This window comes from Formica exsecta, unplaced genomic scaffold (assembly GCF_003651465.1).
Source record: "Formica exsecta isolate Colony F162 unplaced genomic scaffold, ASM365146v1 scaffold160, whole genome shotgun sequence".
Taxonomy (NCBI): Eukaryota; Metazoa; Arthropoda; class Insecta; order Hymenoptera; family Formicidae; genus Formica; species Formica exsecta.
Genome location: NW_021848923.1, coordinates 724,178 through 739,408, shown reverse-complemented (window position 1 = coordinate 739,408; position 15,231 = coordinate 724,178). Strand labels below are relative to the sequence as shown.

The 15,231-nt window shown below is 27.7% G+C and overlaps 1 protein-coding gene across 1 annotated transcript in view; it reads left to right on the top strand.

Annotated features, from left to right (window-relative positions):
• The window catches only part of LOC115233096, a 71,981-nt gene that overhangs the window by 35,469 nt on the left and 21,281 nt on the right, over nt 1-15,231 (top strand). Inside the window, exon 4 of the mRNA XM_029803337.1 lies at nt 13,992-14,116. Within this exon, the coding sequence (XP_029659197.1) occupies nt 13,992-14,116 (125 nt within the window). The remainder of the gene's footprint in view (nt 1-13,991; nt 14,117-15,231) is intronic.

The window sequence follows — 15,231 nt, the reverse complement described above, 5'->3', positions numbered from 1 at the left end:
TCGACTTAATATTAGTTTAGGAAACAATTACGCCTGATTAAAATACAAAAGTTATTCGTTAAAATTTCGAGGTAAAGTTCTGTATAGATATATCTGTTTTTCTCTCTGTTAAAGTATTATTATAATTTTTATTTTCTTTCTATTTATTAAATAGATAGTTGTACTTACTTATAAATCATTAGAAGGCAGAAAGATATAAATAAATGAATAAATTTTTGAATGTTATTTAAATGTTAAATTTTTCTGCGACAATGTAATGATGCAACAGGTAGACGTATTTCCATCATTGTGATTATTCCGCACATACTTGTTTCACTCGCAAATTTAATTATTACAAAGACTGTAATCGCGATCGTTAATATGCCTCAACTTGATGAAGCAGCATTTCTCGCTGTAACATGATTTACAATGTATGTCATGCTATATCACCGTCATAAAACCAGGAAAAAATAAATACGCATAAATATAAAGTAATAAAATCAATATATATATAGGATAAAAAAGAGTAGAAATAATATTTAAATTAATATAGATAATAAAAAAAATTATATGAATAAATAAAGAAAATTAATATAAATAACAAATTAATCAAATTGAAATTAATATAAAATTAATGCAATTAAATATCAATCATACAAAATCATACATATAATTAAATGTAGTAATATATAATTGATGTAGTATATTAAATATTAACATCATATATATACGCGATTATTATTTTTATTGTTATTAAGGAATTATATTACTTTTTAATTAATTTATTATTTTTTATTATAAATCTAATAAAAAGTTAAAATTTATGTAATACGTATATGTGTGCGCGCGTGCGCGTGTGTGTATACGTTATGTGTATATACATACATATACATACCTAAATAATTTGCGAAGCGCGCACACGAGATACGGTATAATGTATATTATTATACGTATTATTTATATGTATATATTACGCGCATTGTATAATTTATTATTTTTTATTATAAATCTAATAAAAAGTTAAAATTTATGTAATACGTATATGTGTGCGCGCGTGCGCGTGTGTGTATACGTTATGTGTATATACATACATATACATACCTAAATAATTTGCGAAGCGCGCACACGAGATACGGTATAATGTATATTATTATACGTATTATTTATATGTATATATTACGCGCATTGTATAATTTATTATTTTTTATTATAAATCTAATAAAAAGTTAAAATTTATGTAATACGTATATGTGTGCGCGCGTGCGCGTGTGTGTATACGTTATGTGTATATACATACATATACATACCTAAATAATTTGCGAAGCGCGCACACGAGATACGGTATAATGTATATTATTATACGTATTATTTATATGTATATATTACGCGCATTGTATAATTTATTATTTTTTATTATAAATCTAATAAAAAGTTAAAATTTATGTAATACGTATATGTGTGCGCGCGTGCGCGTGTGTGTATACGTTATGTGTATATACATACATATACATACCTAAATAATTTGCGAAGCGCGCACACGAGATACGGTATAATGTATATTATTATACGTATTATTTATATGTATATATTACGCGCATTGTATAATTTATTATTTTTTATTATAAATCTAATAAAAAGTTAAAATTTATGTAATACGTATATGTGTGCGCGCGTGCGCGTGTGTGTATACGTTATGTGTATATACATACATATACATACCTAAATAATTTGCGAAGCGCGCACACGAGATACGGTATAATGTATATTATTATACGTATTATTTATATGTATATATTACGCGCATTGTATAATTTATTATTTTTTATTATAAATCTAATAAAAAGTTAAAATTTATGTAATACGTATATGTGTGCGCGCGTGCGCGTGTGTGTATACGTTATGTGTATATACATACATATACATACCTAAATAATTTGCGAAGCGCGCACACGAGATACGGTATAATGTATATTATTATACGTATTATTTATATGTATATATTACGCGCATTGTATAATTTATTATTTTTTATTATAAATCTAATAAAAAGTTAAAATTTATGTAATACGTATATGTGTGCGCGCGTGCGCGTGTGTGTATACGTTATGTGTATATACATACATATACATACCTAAATAATTTGCGAAGCGCGCACACGAGATACGGTATAATGTATATTATTATACGTATTATTTATATGTATATATTACGCGCATTGTATAATTTATTATTTTTTATTATAAATCTAATAAAAAGTTAAAATTTATGTAATACGTATATGTGTGCGCGCGTGCGCGTGTGTGTATACGTTATGTGTATATACATACATATACATACCTAAATAATTTGCGAAGCGCGCACACGAGATACGGTATAATGTATATTATTATACGTATTATTTATATGTATATATTACGCGCATTGTATAATTTATTATTTTTTATTATAAATCTAATAAAAAGTTAAAATTTATGTAATACGTATATGTGTGCGCGCGTGCGCGTGTGTGTATACGTTATGTGTATATACATACATATACATACCTAAATAATTTGCGAAGCGCGCACACGAGATACGGTATAATGTATATTATTATACGTATTATTTATATGTATATATTACGCGCATTGTATAATTTATTATTTTTTATTATAAATCTAATAAAAAGTTAAAATTTATGTAATACGTATATGTGTGCGCGCGTGCGCGTGTGTGTATACGTTATGTGTATATACATACATATACATACCTAAATAATTTGCGAAGCGCGCACACGAGATACGGTATAATGTATATTATTATACGTATTATTTATATGTATATATTACGCGCATTGTATAATTTATTATTTTTTATTATAAATCTAATAAAAAGTTAAAATTTATGTAATACGTATATGTGTGCGCGCGTGCGCGTGTGTGTATACGTTATGTGTATATACATACATATACATACCTAAATAATTTGCGAAGCGCGCACACGAGATACGGTATAATGTATATTATTATACGTATTATTTATATGTATATATTACGCGCATTGTATAATTTATTATTTTTTATTATAAATCTAATAAAAAGTTAAAATTTATGTAATACGTATATGTGTGCGCGCGTGCGCGTGTGTGTATACGTTATGTGTATATACATACATATACATACCTAAATAATTTGCGAAGCGCGCACACGAGATACGGTATAATGTATATTATTATACGTATTATTTATATGTATATATTACGCGCATTGTATAATTTATTATTTTTTATTATAAATCTAATAAAAAGTTAAAATTTATGTAATACGTATATGTGTGCGCGCGTGCGCGTGTGTGTATACGTTATGTGTATATACATACATATACATACCTAAATAATTTGCGAAGCGCGCACACGAGATACGGTATAATGTATATTATTATACGTATTATTTATATGTATATATTACGCGCATTGTATAATTTATTATTTTTTATTATAAATCTAATAAAAAGTTAAAATTTATGTAATACGTATATGTGTGCGCGCGTGCGCGTGTGTGTATACGTTATGTGTATATACATACATATACATACCTAAATAATTTGCGAAGCGCGCACACGAGATACGGTATAATGTATATTATTATACGTATTATTTATATGTATATATTACGCGCATTGTATAATTTATTATTTTTTATTATAAATCTAATAAAAAGTTAAAATTTATGTAATACGTATATGTGTGCGCGCGTGCGCGTGTGTGTATACGTTATGTGTATATACATACATATACATACCTAAATAATTTGCGAAGCGCGCACACGAGATACGGTATAATGTATATTATTATACGTATTATTTATATGTATATATTACGCGCATTGTATAAATAAATTTTTTATATAATTAAAAAAAAGAAAATTAAAAGACTTTCTATATTGCGTGTCCTATGTATTTTGTGATACGCTTAATCGATCACATTTCTAACGAGCATTACGGTCGTAAAATAAAAGAGAGCTGTAAGTATAGCCACGATATTACATCCATTCTAATTTTTAGATATGAATATTTATTTTAATACAGATTTTTAATACCAATATTTTTAATATAAAAAAGAAGATATAAATTAGGAGTAAATAAATCATGTGCAAAATCTCGACATTTTAATTTTACACCGAGTTCTACTAACTGTTATCGCACGATTTTGCACGGTAATAATAAGAAACCAATATAAAATCACTGAGTCGTAAAGGGAACATATTTTACGTATATCGTATATAAGATTTGTATGAGGAATAACTGCAATGACAGTTTTACAATTAGAATTTGTATTGAATCAATACAAACAAGATATATACATAGAAAGAAAGAGAGAGAGAGAGCGAAAAGATCTAATATTTTTTATTAGATATTTAGGATTTTTCTTGCTCTCTCGTTCTCTCTCTCTCTCTCTCTCTCTCTCTCTCTCTCTCTTTATAATGAATTAAATAAAACGCAGAAAAAATAATTATGCTTTTCGCATTTCCCACAATTTTTCTACGGTTAAATATATGTATATATAACATTTGGTCAATCGTGCATTAGAAATACAGTTATATAATTGCAACATGTAAGGATAAACTGGATTCGTATCCGCGAAACTGAACATACTAGAAATACCAGTTATGTACATTTAGTCGATATCTCATGGAATAATATTAATTAATGGAATAAGATGGAATAAGATTAATTAAACAAAATTGCAAGTGAACAAACGACTTCATCTTTCGAAACACACGCTCAATAATTTTACGTACTTTATATTATCCGAAATAATTGAGAATCGTTTTTAATTCAAATATTATTCCATTATATAATGTATTTTACATATATCTATTAAATATGTCTTCCGTATAACTGGTGTGTGCTATAATCGATGATAAAGATAATAATTTTATATAAAAAAATATAAGTCAAAAATGTAGAATAAAATGTTTTTAATAAATCTTTATTTTTGAGAAAACTGATTTTGAAATTTAGAAAATTATTAATATATTTACATTAACACTTTTTAAGCATGAATAATCTCTAATGATTTTGTATTATAGATCATCAAATTCCTTTATTCATATAATGAAAACAAATTTAGAACAACAGAATCAAATAAATTTTTGATTAATTTATTTAATCTGTTATTTTTTATTACTTTAATGAAATTATTTATCTAAAAATAATATATGGCAAAATATTATACTTCGGAAAATATAAGAATTTTATCATGTATATATAATAATTTTTTTGCGTAATATTGGTTATGAGAAATTGCAAAAGTCCATTCCAGCCAATCGCAGATGCATGAATTTATTGATAGAGAAGAACAGTTGAAATTCGCACGCAAGAATATAGAAATCGACGATGGAAAAATCGCAAAAAAATCTTGTCGGTTATTGGGTCGCATTGACGGCTTTTGCGAACTTTTCACGATGCTGGGTTGATTATAGATAATTAACCCTTGCCTGATATTATAAAATGCATGCGTGCATGCGTGCGTGCGTGCGTGTGTAATACATTCTATTTTGTATTTTTTCCATTATAACTGACAATAAGGTAAATACATATATCATTTTCTATAGATCAAAACTGCACGTTTACACAAAAAAAAAGAAGCGTTATAAAAATCAATAAGCATTATTAATAATAATTCTCTTTTTACATAAAATATCCATATCCAAATATATAAATCGATATAAGTCTCAGTTAAATAAGAGAAAATATTAATATCATTATTGTTGTTATATGTAGATATATGAGCTTTGTATATAGCATAACAAAGTATATTATAATTTTCCATCGATTTTAATATGTTTTAATTATTTAAGATTCTACAGTAGAACAGACACGCTCGTTATTGAAAGTAAATGTTCGACCGAGGATGTCGTAAATAAGTATGTCGTGTGTTGTACCTACCTCTTATCATGGTTTATCAAATAAGAGAGATAAGAATAACGACAGATGTATAATGAGCAAAGAATATATCGATAGTTTCAAGGCTGAATATTTTGGACTATTTGCTCGAATTATTTAGCTTTTTTTATAATTTATCGTATATTTTTATATATTATCACAACTATATAATAAATTAACTGCAAACTCTATAGATAAAATTTGAGTTTGATAATTCTGCAATTGTCTGTACCGTCCTTTGTAGATACATAGATCCATTGTTTCGATGATCTCCATGTTTTCTTATATAATGGTTACTTACATGGTTATATATATCTACAGACGGCCAGTAGGATCTATAGACCTATAGATCGCAGGATTCTCGCTCGGTTAGTTTCGGTTTATACACAATGAACCGAAATTAGGTCAATAGTAGCTTCTCTTTCTCGTCAATTTCCGGCAAACAGAACTGCGTGTTCTCGAACCCGCTTGCCTGTCCAAATTGTCATACACGATCAAGATTGAAGCAAAGAGAAACATGGGAAATTGGTTTTACTTTAACTAATATTGAGAGACTATAGCTCAAAATATAAAGAAGTACAAAAGAGATATAAATTTTAAATTTGAGAAATTTAATTAAATTTTTTTGTTGTATCATTTTTACCTGAATTTCCGAATTCTAATTTTAAAGTTGTGATAATATAATTCAGTTATATATAATTATTTAATATACAAGAAAATGTTAATATTTTTAATATAAAATATCTATTTTTTTAAATTTTTATGTTTTTAGATTTTTCCCCCTTCATATATATATATTATTATATATAGTACATATATATATATATATAGTAAATGTCAAAATAATAAGAAAATTAGATGAACATTGAAAGGGGCAAAAGAAAAGAGAGAGGCGAAAAGATGAGGGAAGAGGGTCCGTGCACCAGGTCGTTCCGCTCTGGAAAATGCGGAGACGCATTTCTCTCCCGGGGAAAAGCCATTTTCTCGGCTCTCGTGCTGTGCCGCCTGTTTACCCCGCCAACTCATCTATAATTTCTATCTTCGCTTGTTTATGGCGCGTCGTCTCGTAGCAGCGCCACGACGTTCGGGGATCGGAGTTTTTATATCCGATCAGACCAATGAGACATCGAGAAAATTTTTCCGAAAAAAATTCTCAGGTCCGCTATTAATAATCTTTCTTGTATCTATTTATTTTGAAATCGCGGATTGAATTATCATTTTTACGCTTTTATAAAAAATATACTTTTAATATTTTTATCTTTCCAATACATGATGACACGCACGAGAAAATAATTAAAGAAATATTACTTTTTGTCAGTGTTAAAAAATAAGAATTATATAATCTTTTCTGATATGGGTTTAGTACAACTTGTATACTTTACTTGTCGAAAATCTTTAGAAGAGAGAAATCGCACAGTTGTCGATTAAAATCCAAGTTTCTTATAGATGAAAAAATCCACGGACAGAAGTTCAAGGTGTTACTATAGCATATAGTTATGTTATAATTAATTTATTTATAAAAACAAATAAATATATGCATTTCTAATTTTTTATTTTAAATTTATATGAAAATTATATTTTTAATTACAAATTTAGGCAAAATATTACCCTGAATGTAAACTATTAAATATATATAACAGATATAATTAAGAGAGACTTAATTTATTATAATTCTTCATAATTATATAGTCTTTATATGATAGATAGAAAGTGAGAGAGAAAGAAAATGAGTTATAAAAAGCAATTTTTCTATCGCAATATATATTATACACGTGTGTGTGTGTGTATGTGTATGTTTGTGTGTATATGTTTATAATTACTTTTTTACTTTTCATCCTTTTATTACTCGATGGCACGTATTCATTATTTACACGCGCGCAAAAATTCGATAAGATTCTTCTGAAAAATTTTGTTTCTTGACTGAAAGCATGTTATATCATCTTTGATAAGTTGAAAATAACTGTCTTCTCATACAAGCTTGCTTATTTGACAATATGTCAATATTAATATACACATATAATCAATTTAATTTAAATTGCTATTGTATATTAATGCCACTGTAATAAATTATATATTAATGCCACTGTAATAAATTATATATTAATGCCACTGTATTAAAAGATTTCACCAATATTGAAATGAATTTAAAACAAAGGCATAATGACTAGTTTTTAATATTTTTTTCTGCAAAAATCTGCTTTGTGATAAAAATTCAATTAAATAAAATAGAGCAACGATGACGACGTCGCGTTATTGTTTCCTCAAAACAATGACTTATTCCCTCGGCGACGAGGTCACGGTCTCATGTACCCTCTGATAGCGCGAGCTATGCTTGTGTACATGACAACGTTTATACGCCGTAATCCTTAGGGAAACCCATGCCATCATTTCTTTTGCAACACTTTGTGTTGTGACATAGTCGATATTACAAGCAAAACTTATTTCAATGATGGCTGCGATGCTTTTTATCCAAAATATCAAAAAATTCAAGCAATTCGAATAATTAAACTTTCGATAGTTTAGACATGATAATGTGAGACATTAGATTGTTTTATATATAAATATATTTTTGTTTTACATCAAAAATTTATAAATAATTTTTGAGGAAACAAAACACACACACATATGTATAAACGTATGTATAATTAAAAACATTCAATAATCTCTTTTATGTTTTCTCTCAGAAGAAAAAGTTATTTTAATACTTTTATTTCCATCAAATATAGGAGACTTAAAAATAAAAAAGCTTGGAAATTAAAAACATGTTGTCAGCTTTGTAGATTAAAAATTGTTTGATTTTATGTACTAATATTGATTTTTCTCACGTCGATATAACTTTTCCTAAATGTTTAATTTTATTACGAATTGTTTCTACGACACGGCGTGCATAAACAAACACATACTCAATTACCTATTCTTAATATATTCGTACAAATAAAAAACAACTAAAAACACAAATAAAAAAAATATTATCTGGACATCAAGACACACACATATTTATAATTTAAATATATTTTACAATAACACTTTTTCTCCTGTCATCTGAATTCACTTGCTCTCGCGCGACCAAGCTATAGTAGATAAATTATTTCTTTGGGAATAGCAAGTTTGCCTTTCACGTTTGTATATTGTATTTTCGTCATTAACAATTCGCATGTTTGTTTTGTATAAAGGTGTGTGTGTTGTATGGTGCCTAAGGTGCATGTGTATATTTGCATCTGCAATTGCACGGAAAGAAACTGCGCTTTTATTCATTTTCAAGTTTATAATCCCGTTACAATGGCATCCAAATATGATTTTTATAAAGATATAAAACGACTCTTTGTGTTGTTGTTATTATTAATTCAATTATGTCAACCTATTAAGTCTTTTGTGCTAACGTTGGTAATGTTAACACAATTGTTATGTCATTTTGATTGCTTATTTTTCAAGTTCAGATTTTATACATAATGTTTATTTATTTTAAATAATTCATGAAATTTCTTTTAGTATTTTTTCTTACAATTAGCACTTTTTTCTTAGTTTAGTATATTTCTCTCTATTATATCATATTACATACTGCATTGTTATTATTGTTATTATTATTCATGTATGTATTTATAACGCTGTAATGAAAAATATTCTACGGTTTATCAATAGCGCAATTCTACCGTAGTGTGATATGAGCCATTTATAATGATGTAAGTTATGGTAAGTCAGGATAATTAAAATGGCTGGTAAAGTCGGTCAACGTTAATAGTGGTTGACTAAATACTTTATCACAATTGCGTTATACGGGTATATGTATATGTGTGTGTATGTGTGTGTGTGTGTGTGTGTCTGGAGCGCTAATATAAAAAAAATGTATTGTCGCTTAATAGAGCTTATATATACTTTAACATAAATTTTTCTATTTTGGCGATGCAAATTGAGGGACATCGAGATATTTCGAAGCGCTCGGTACATCGAAGATAGAATCCGCGAATCGAGGAAGTGACATCTCTGAATCCGCGATTCGCTATTGATATCCTTTTACGGGATTGATATTCTCTCCGATGGCGTTGCGGGGTGATCTTTCCTTCCTCCGTTACGAGATCACGTGAGAAAGTGCATCGTATGCATTATGCATTGCGGTAGCGAACGAACGGACATCGCTTGAAAATCTCTCGACGTGAACCACATTATATTCTAAAAAACTAGATAAAATTGCATTATTCGGATAAAAAAAAAATATATTGCATTGTAGAATTTCGAGAGCGTCTCACTATGATTACAATTTTATCAGTATTATTTTATACTTTATTATAATATATGAAATAAAACTTTTCTTGTAGAAAGAGAGAGAGAGAGAGAGAATAACCCGCTTTTTATAAATTATATTATTTTATGATATGTAACTTATAATTATATTAATTTATAATATTTATTATTATTATTAATTAATTCAAGCTAAAAAATAGTTAAATGATTGATTCGTATTTATATTAACGAATTACATTCGGGGGATACCATGTACAATCTCGCTCGCTTTCGTTCTCAATATGTACGCGATCGCTAATGCAATTTCACGGGCGTATACATGTGCAATAACGAAGGCTTAGGTCAGCCTTTCATATATACATGCTGCGACTGATTACGTCTTGTCCACACGCGATTCGCATTAATTTGGTTTGCCGCTTATATATATTTTTGCATACCTCATCGTTCGCATTTCCGCCTCTAATTGCATTTCCAGTTCTGACGCTCATCTCGAACGCAGAAGTGAAGAGTAGATGGAGATTAGCTATTTTGTCATCATTATTTAATTATTTAGTTATGGTTCTCTTTTTTTATATCACTTTGAAATAGTGGAAGAGGGGAAAGACTAAAAATCCAGAAATTGGATTTAGGAAGACTGGAAGCTGAGAGAGAAAGATCTAAGTATGTATCCGCGAATCCAATAATACTATCAGTAGACACCTCTCGTTTCTGGGCTAATTTCGGGATCGCTACGCGTTATACATGAGAACCAGACTTAAGACTTAGTCTCGACGGAGTTCCCGACATCGACATCGGGAAAGGAATAGGATGGCAGAATGAGAAGAGGCAGAGGGGAGGAAGAAGTCGCGGATTAGTTTCGCTCGCACGTGTGTTCGCCGGGAACTCAATCTAGAGATTTGGTTTGTAGCCCGAGAGACAGAACGACGTTGCGACGATGTCGTTGTCGACGTAGACGATATCCCGAAAGAGAGAGAATACTCTAATCATGAAATCCTTAATCAGCTATCACGTTTGTCAGTGACTTCGAAAACTTTTGAAGCTTCGAATTTGATAATTCGTTGATTAGAGATAAAAAAATAATAATTGGTCGAATTTTTAATAATAAACTTAAATATTTCTCTCTCTCTCTCTCTTTTTTTTTCGCAACGATGAAAAATACAGGTCTAGAAGTATCACATCAACTTTTCGTCTTTAAGAAAGATGAAGGAGCATCATAGCAGAATCCTTGTGGCATACTAACTACCCCGTAGTAGAATATATGTATATCTCTCCTTTATCCTTAGGCCATCATCTAGATCTAAACGTTTTTTTGAATTATATTGCAGAAGAAAGTAATTGTATAAATATATATAAAAATTGAAACAAAGTTAATTTTTAAAAAATAATAAAACAAATTTATTTAATTAACATTAATTCGATTTTACATTAATTTGATTAAAAATAAAGTAATTAAATGTAAAATAGATTGATATATTATAAAAATAATGAAATAAATCGAAATCATTATCAAAATAAAATTAATGTACATATTAATCTAATTGTGTCAAAATAAAAATAAAAATATATTATTTCAATTATAAATCTACTTGCGCATTTTCCAGTACATTCGATGGAAAAATCGAAAAATTGGAATGTAGCTGAAAGTTTCAGCAACTCGACGATATGATGATTTATTTAGCGAAAGTGGTGGATTTTTATTGGAAACACGTCGTAACTGGATATCGACAAGTGTTCAGATTTTAGGTTGGAGGTGAAAATAGGATTGGGAGTAGGAGGATGGCAACGAAAAGGCCATGAGATGAATTTTAATAAAAGACTGCCAATGTGCTGGCAGTAAATTAATCAATTTGAATCTGATACTGTCGTATATAAAATAAAGTTAATTATACTTTTTATATTTTGCTTTATTATACATGTTATTATATTATTTTTTAATTATATTATTAGATGAATTTTTTACATATACATATTGATATCTTTTCCATTGATTTGCATATATATTTAAAAATACAAACAACATCATGATGGGAAAGCGCATGTCACGCATATATATAGGAAGATAACCAAAACGATATCCTCTCATATCGGATAAGGGCCTCCTCACCCTTAAGATATAAAACGAAGGTCGGAGGCCATCGTCGTCGTGAACGCCATTCCATGCATTTTGAAATGGCCAAATGACGTCTACGAATTATGTTTTCACGATCGTCTCTTCGATCTCTCTTTGCCATCCTGTAAGAGTTCAATATCGTGTCATAAAATTCTGATGATTATTCTCGTAGAATGTCTCATCTTGGCCAAACACAATCATAAATAAAGTATCAAATAATATATCGATGATATCTAATTTTTTTATTCATTCATGTTAACTCTGTTTACACACACATATATATATATATACATATATAAAAATATGTATAATATATATAATCTCTCGGCTTAAACTACCAAACTTAAAACTTGAATTTTGGTTAAAATAAAAAACAAATTTTTTCTGGAGCATGCACAAGCGCTTTATTTTAGATCTTATATTGACATCTAAACATGTAATTAAATAAACTATCTTAAAAATAATGAGTAATAGTAAAATAAGAAAGTAGTATAATTTTTATGTAATTTTATTTGTCCAATAATTAATAAAAATTTTTAATCTTTTTAAATGTTAAAAATGTTGGCTTACTCAAATACTAATAGCGCACACTTTTACTTGACTGTAACAATCTTATATTTGTGTTTGAATTTGTGTTTGCGTGATAGTAAGATTGATACATAAAATTTAAAAAATTGTCATAAGATTGATACATAAAATTTAAAAAATTGTCATAAGATTGATACATAAAATTTAAAAAATTGTTATTTTACTTTTATTTCAGTTTTAAAGTATTTTATATTTCATTCGCTTGATTAAATATTAATATCTCCATAATACAAAGCATTTACGAGGATATCTCTAGAAGAAAATTTTTTTTTTTGTTTAACGCGACATTAATTTAAATTTTAAGTTTAACGGTTTAAAACACGAGTACCTTATATACATATATGTGTGTAAATAGCATTATCATACATATTATATAAATGTATGTTCATATTGTATGTGCGTGTGTGCACACACAAATGATAATCCTATTTGTGAATGATAATATCTACAATTTTGTGACACTATATTAAAATTAAAATGTAAGAAATATTTTTTTTCTCTTCCAATTTCCTCAAAAATTTAAGACAATTAAAAAAAAGGAATATTTTTCCTTGTCTTTCGAAAATGTTTTATATTTTCTGATACTAGAAGCTCTTGAAAGCACTGACTTTGCAAATTATGGTGATACAAAGCAATCAGATTTATATTTATGCACTCATAATATTATCTAGACACTTTACTTTGCCATTTCTTATCTTTTTCTTTTATCTTGTCACATCGAGAAAAAATGGCAACGGGAATTGCATTTTTATCGTTTGTCCTCGTTCGCGCAGAAATATTTGCCGAGAATATTTACAACGCCATGAACGTTTTTTTAGAATTGATACCTGCATCAATTGGCATTCAACCTTTTTTCACAACGAAATGTTATTGCCAATTCACTGTTAAAATGGATGCGATCGATAATAAATCGTCGAGAGTGGAAAAGCTTATTTCTTTTTAAAATCATTCTCTATAAATAAGAATCAAATCTACATTTTTTTAAAATAAAGTTATAAAAGAGATTTTCTAAGAAATTATGAATATTAAGAAGCATTATATGTATAATTGCAAAAAAATCACAAATTAATTTTTATATATGATACACGTATAACATATTTTTTATGCTAACAATATGTTAAATCTAGACATAAATATTTTTTTATCGCAGAAAAAATGGCACAACCTTGGAGAAGTTTCATCTACAGATCTCAAGATCGGAGTTATATTCTAAGAATTCAAAATATGTGGACCAGTTGCTCCACGAGATGGCGACTAAGCCGATTCTTCATGTCGGTGAGTATAAAAATATAATCTTTAATTAATTACAAAGTTTGTAATAGTGTCTTCCATAAATCATTATTTTGTAATTTCTTCCGCGTCCGAAATTTTTTTGAATATTTGCCTTTCAATCATATTTTATTTCCAAATATATTATTCACTGTATGCCATTTAAGTTCAAACGTTATTTATTATTCTGCGTTTTTTTTTATTTTAAGTTTATTTTGTAATGTATAATATTTTTATTTATGTTAATTAAAATATTATAGGAATTGTTTTTTATAAAATACTACATTATAAGCTAAGAGTGAGATATGACATATGAATAATTGTGATTTCCGAAACGCGGTGGTCTATTCCATTATAATTATTATATTTTTCTATAATTTTAACCGTATTCATTCAAAATTGAAAGAGTTTCAATTATTAATAATATTAATTAATTTTTTCATATTCATATAATTGCCCGGTAATAGATATGCTGTCAGGTTTTCGCAAAATGTCATACGAAAAATCGAGATATTGGTTTGAGCGTAAAAATGTTAAGAGTTGTTTTACACGTATATTTCATAGAGTGCTACCCAATAATAACGATGTTATGAAGTTGAATAAAAGAAGACGAAGAAAGAAAAATTGTAGTGAAACAGATAAATGAAACTTTCGCCGTAATAATTAATATTCCGCTCCAATTCGATCGAGAATAACAATGACCGTATTTAATTAGTCATGGTAATTAGTCTAATTATCCACGATGATTGCAATTATATATAAGTTAACCGTCACTAAGTCGTGAAATATACATATATTTGATTGAATAATAGCAAAGTGGTCGAAAAAGAAGTAAAATTACAGCTGCCACATGATATCAAATTGTTTCTCGCATGCGAATTAAAAACATATTAATTTTGAATTTATTTTCTATATATTAATGTAAAAAATAGTTAATACTCACTATACAATATGCAACAGCGAAGTTGTAAAATATAAATACACCAAAATTATACAAAGTAATGTTCAATTAATTAATATTTTAAATGATATTAATATATATATCATTAACATTAATAACATTTAAAAAAATAATTGTATTACGCTTTCAATTTTACATTATTATAAATAATTTTTTTTTC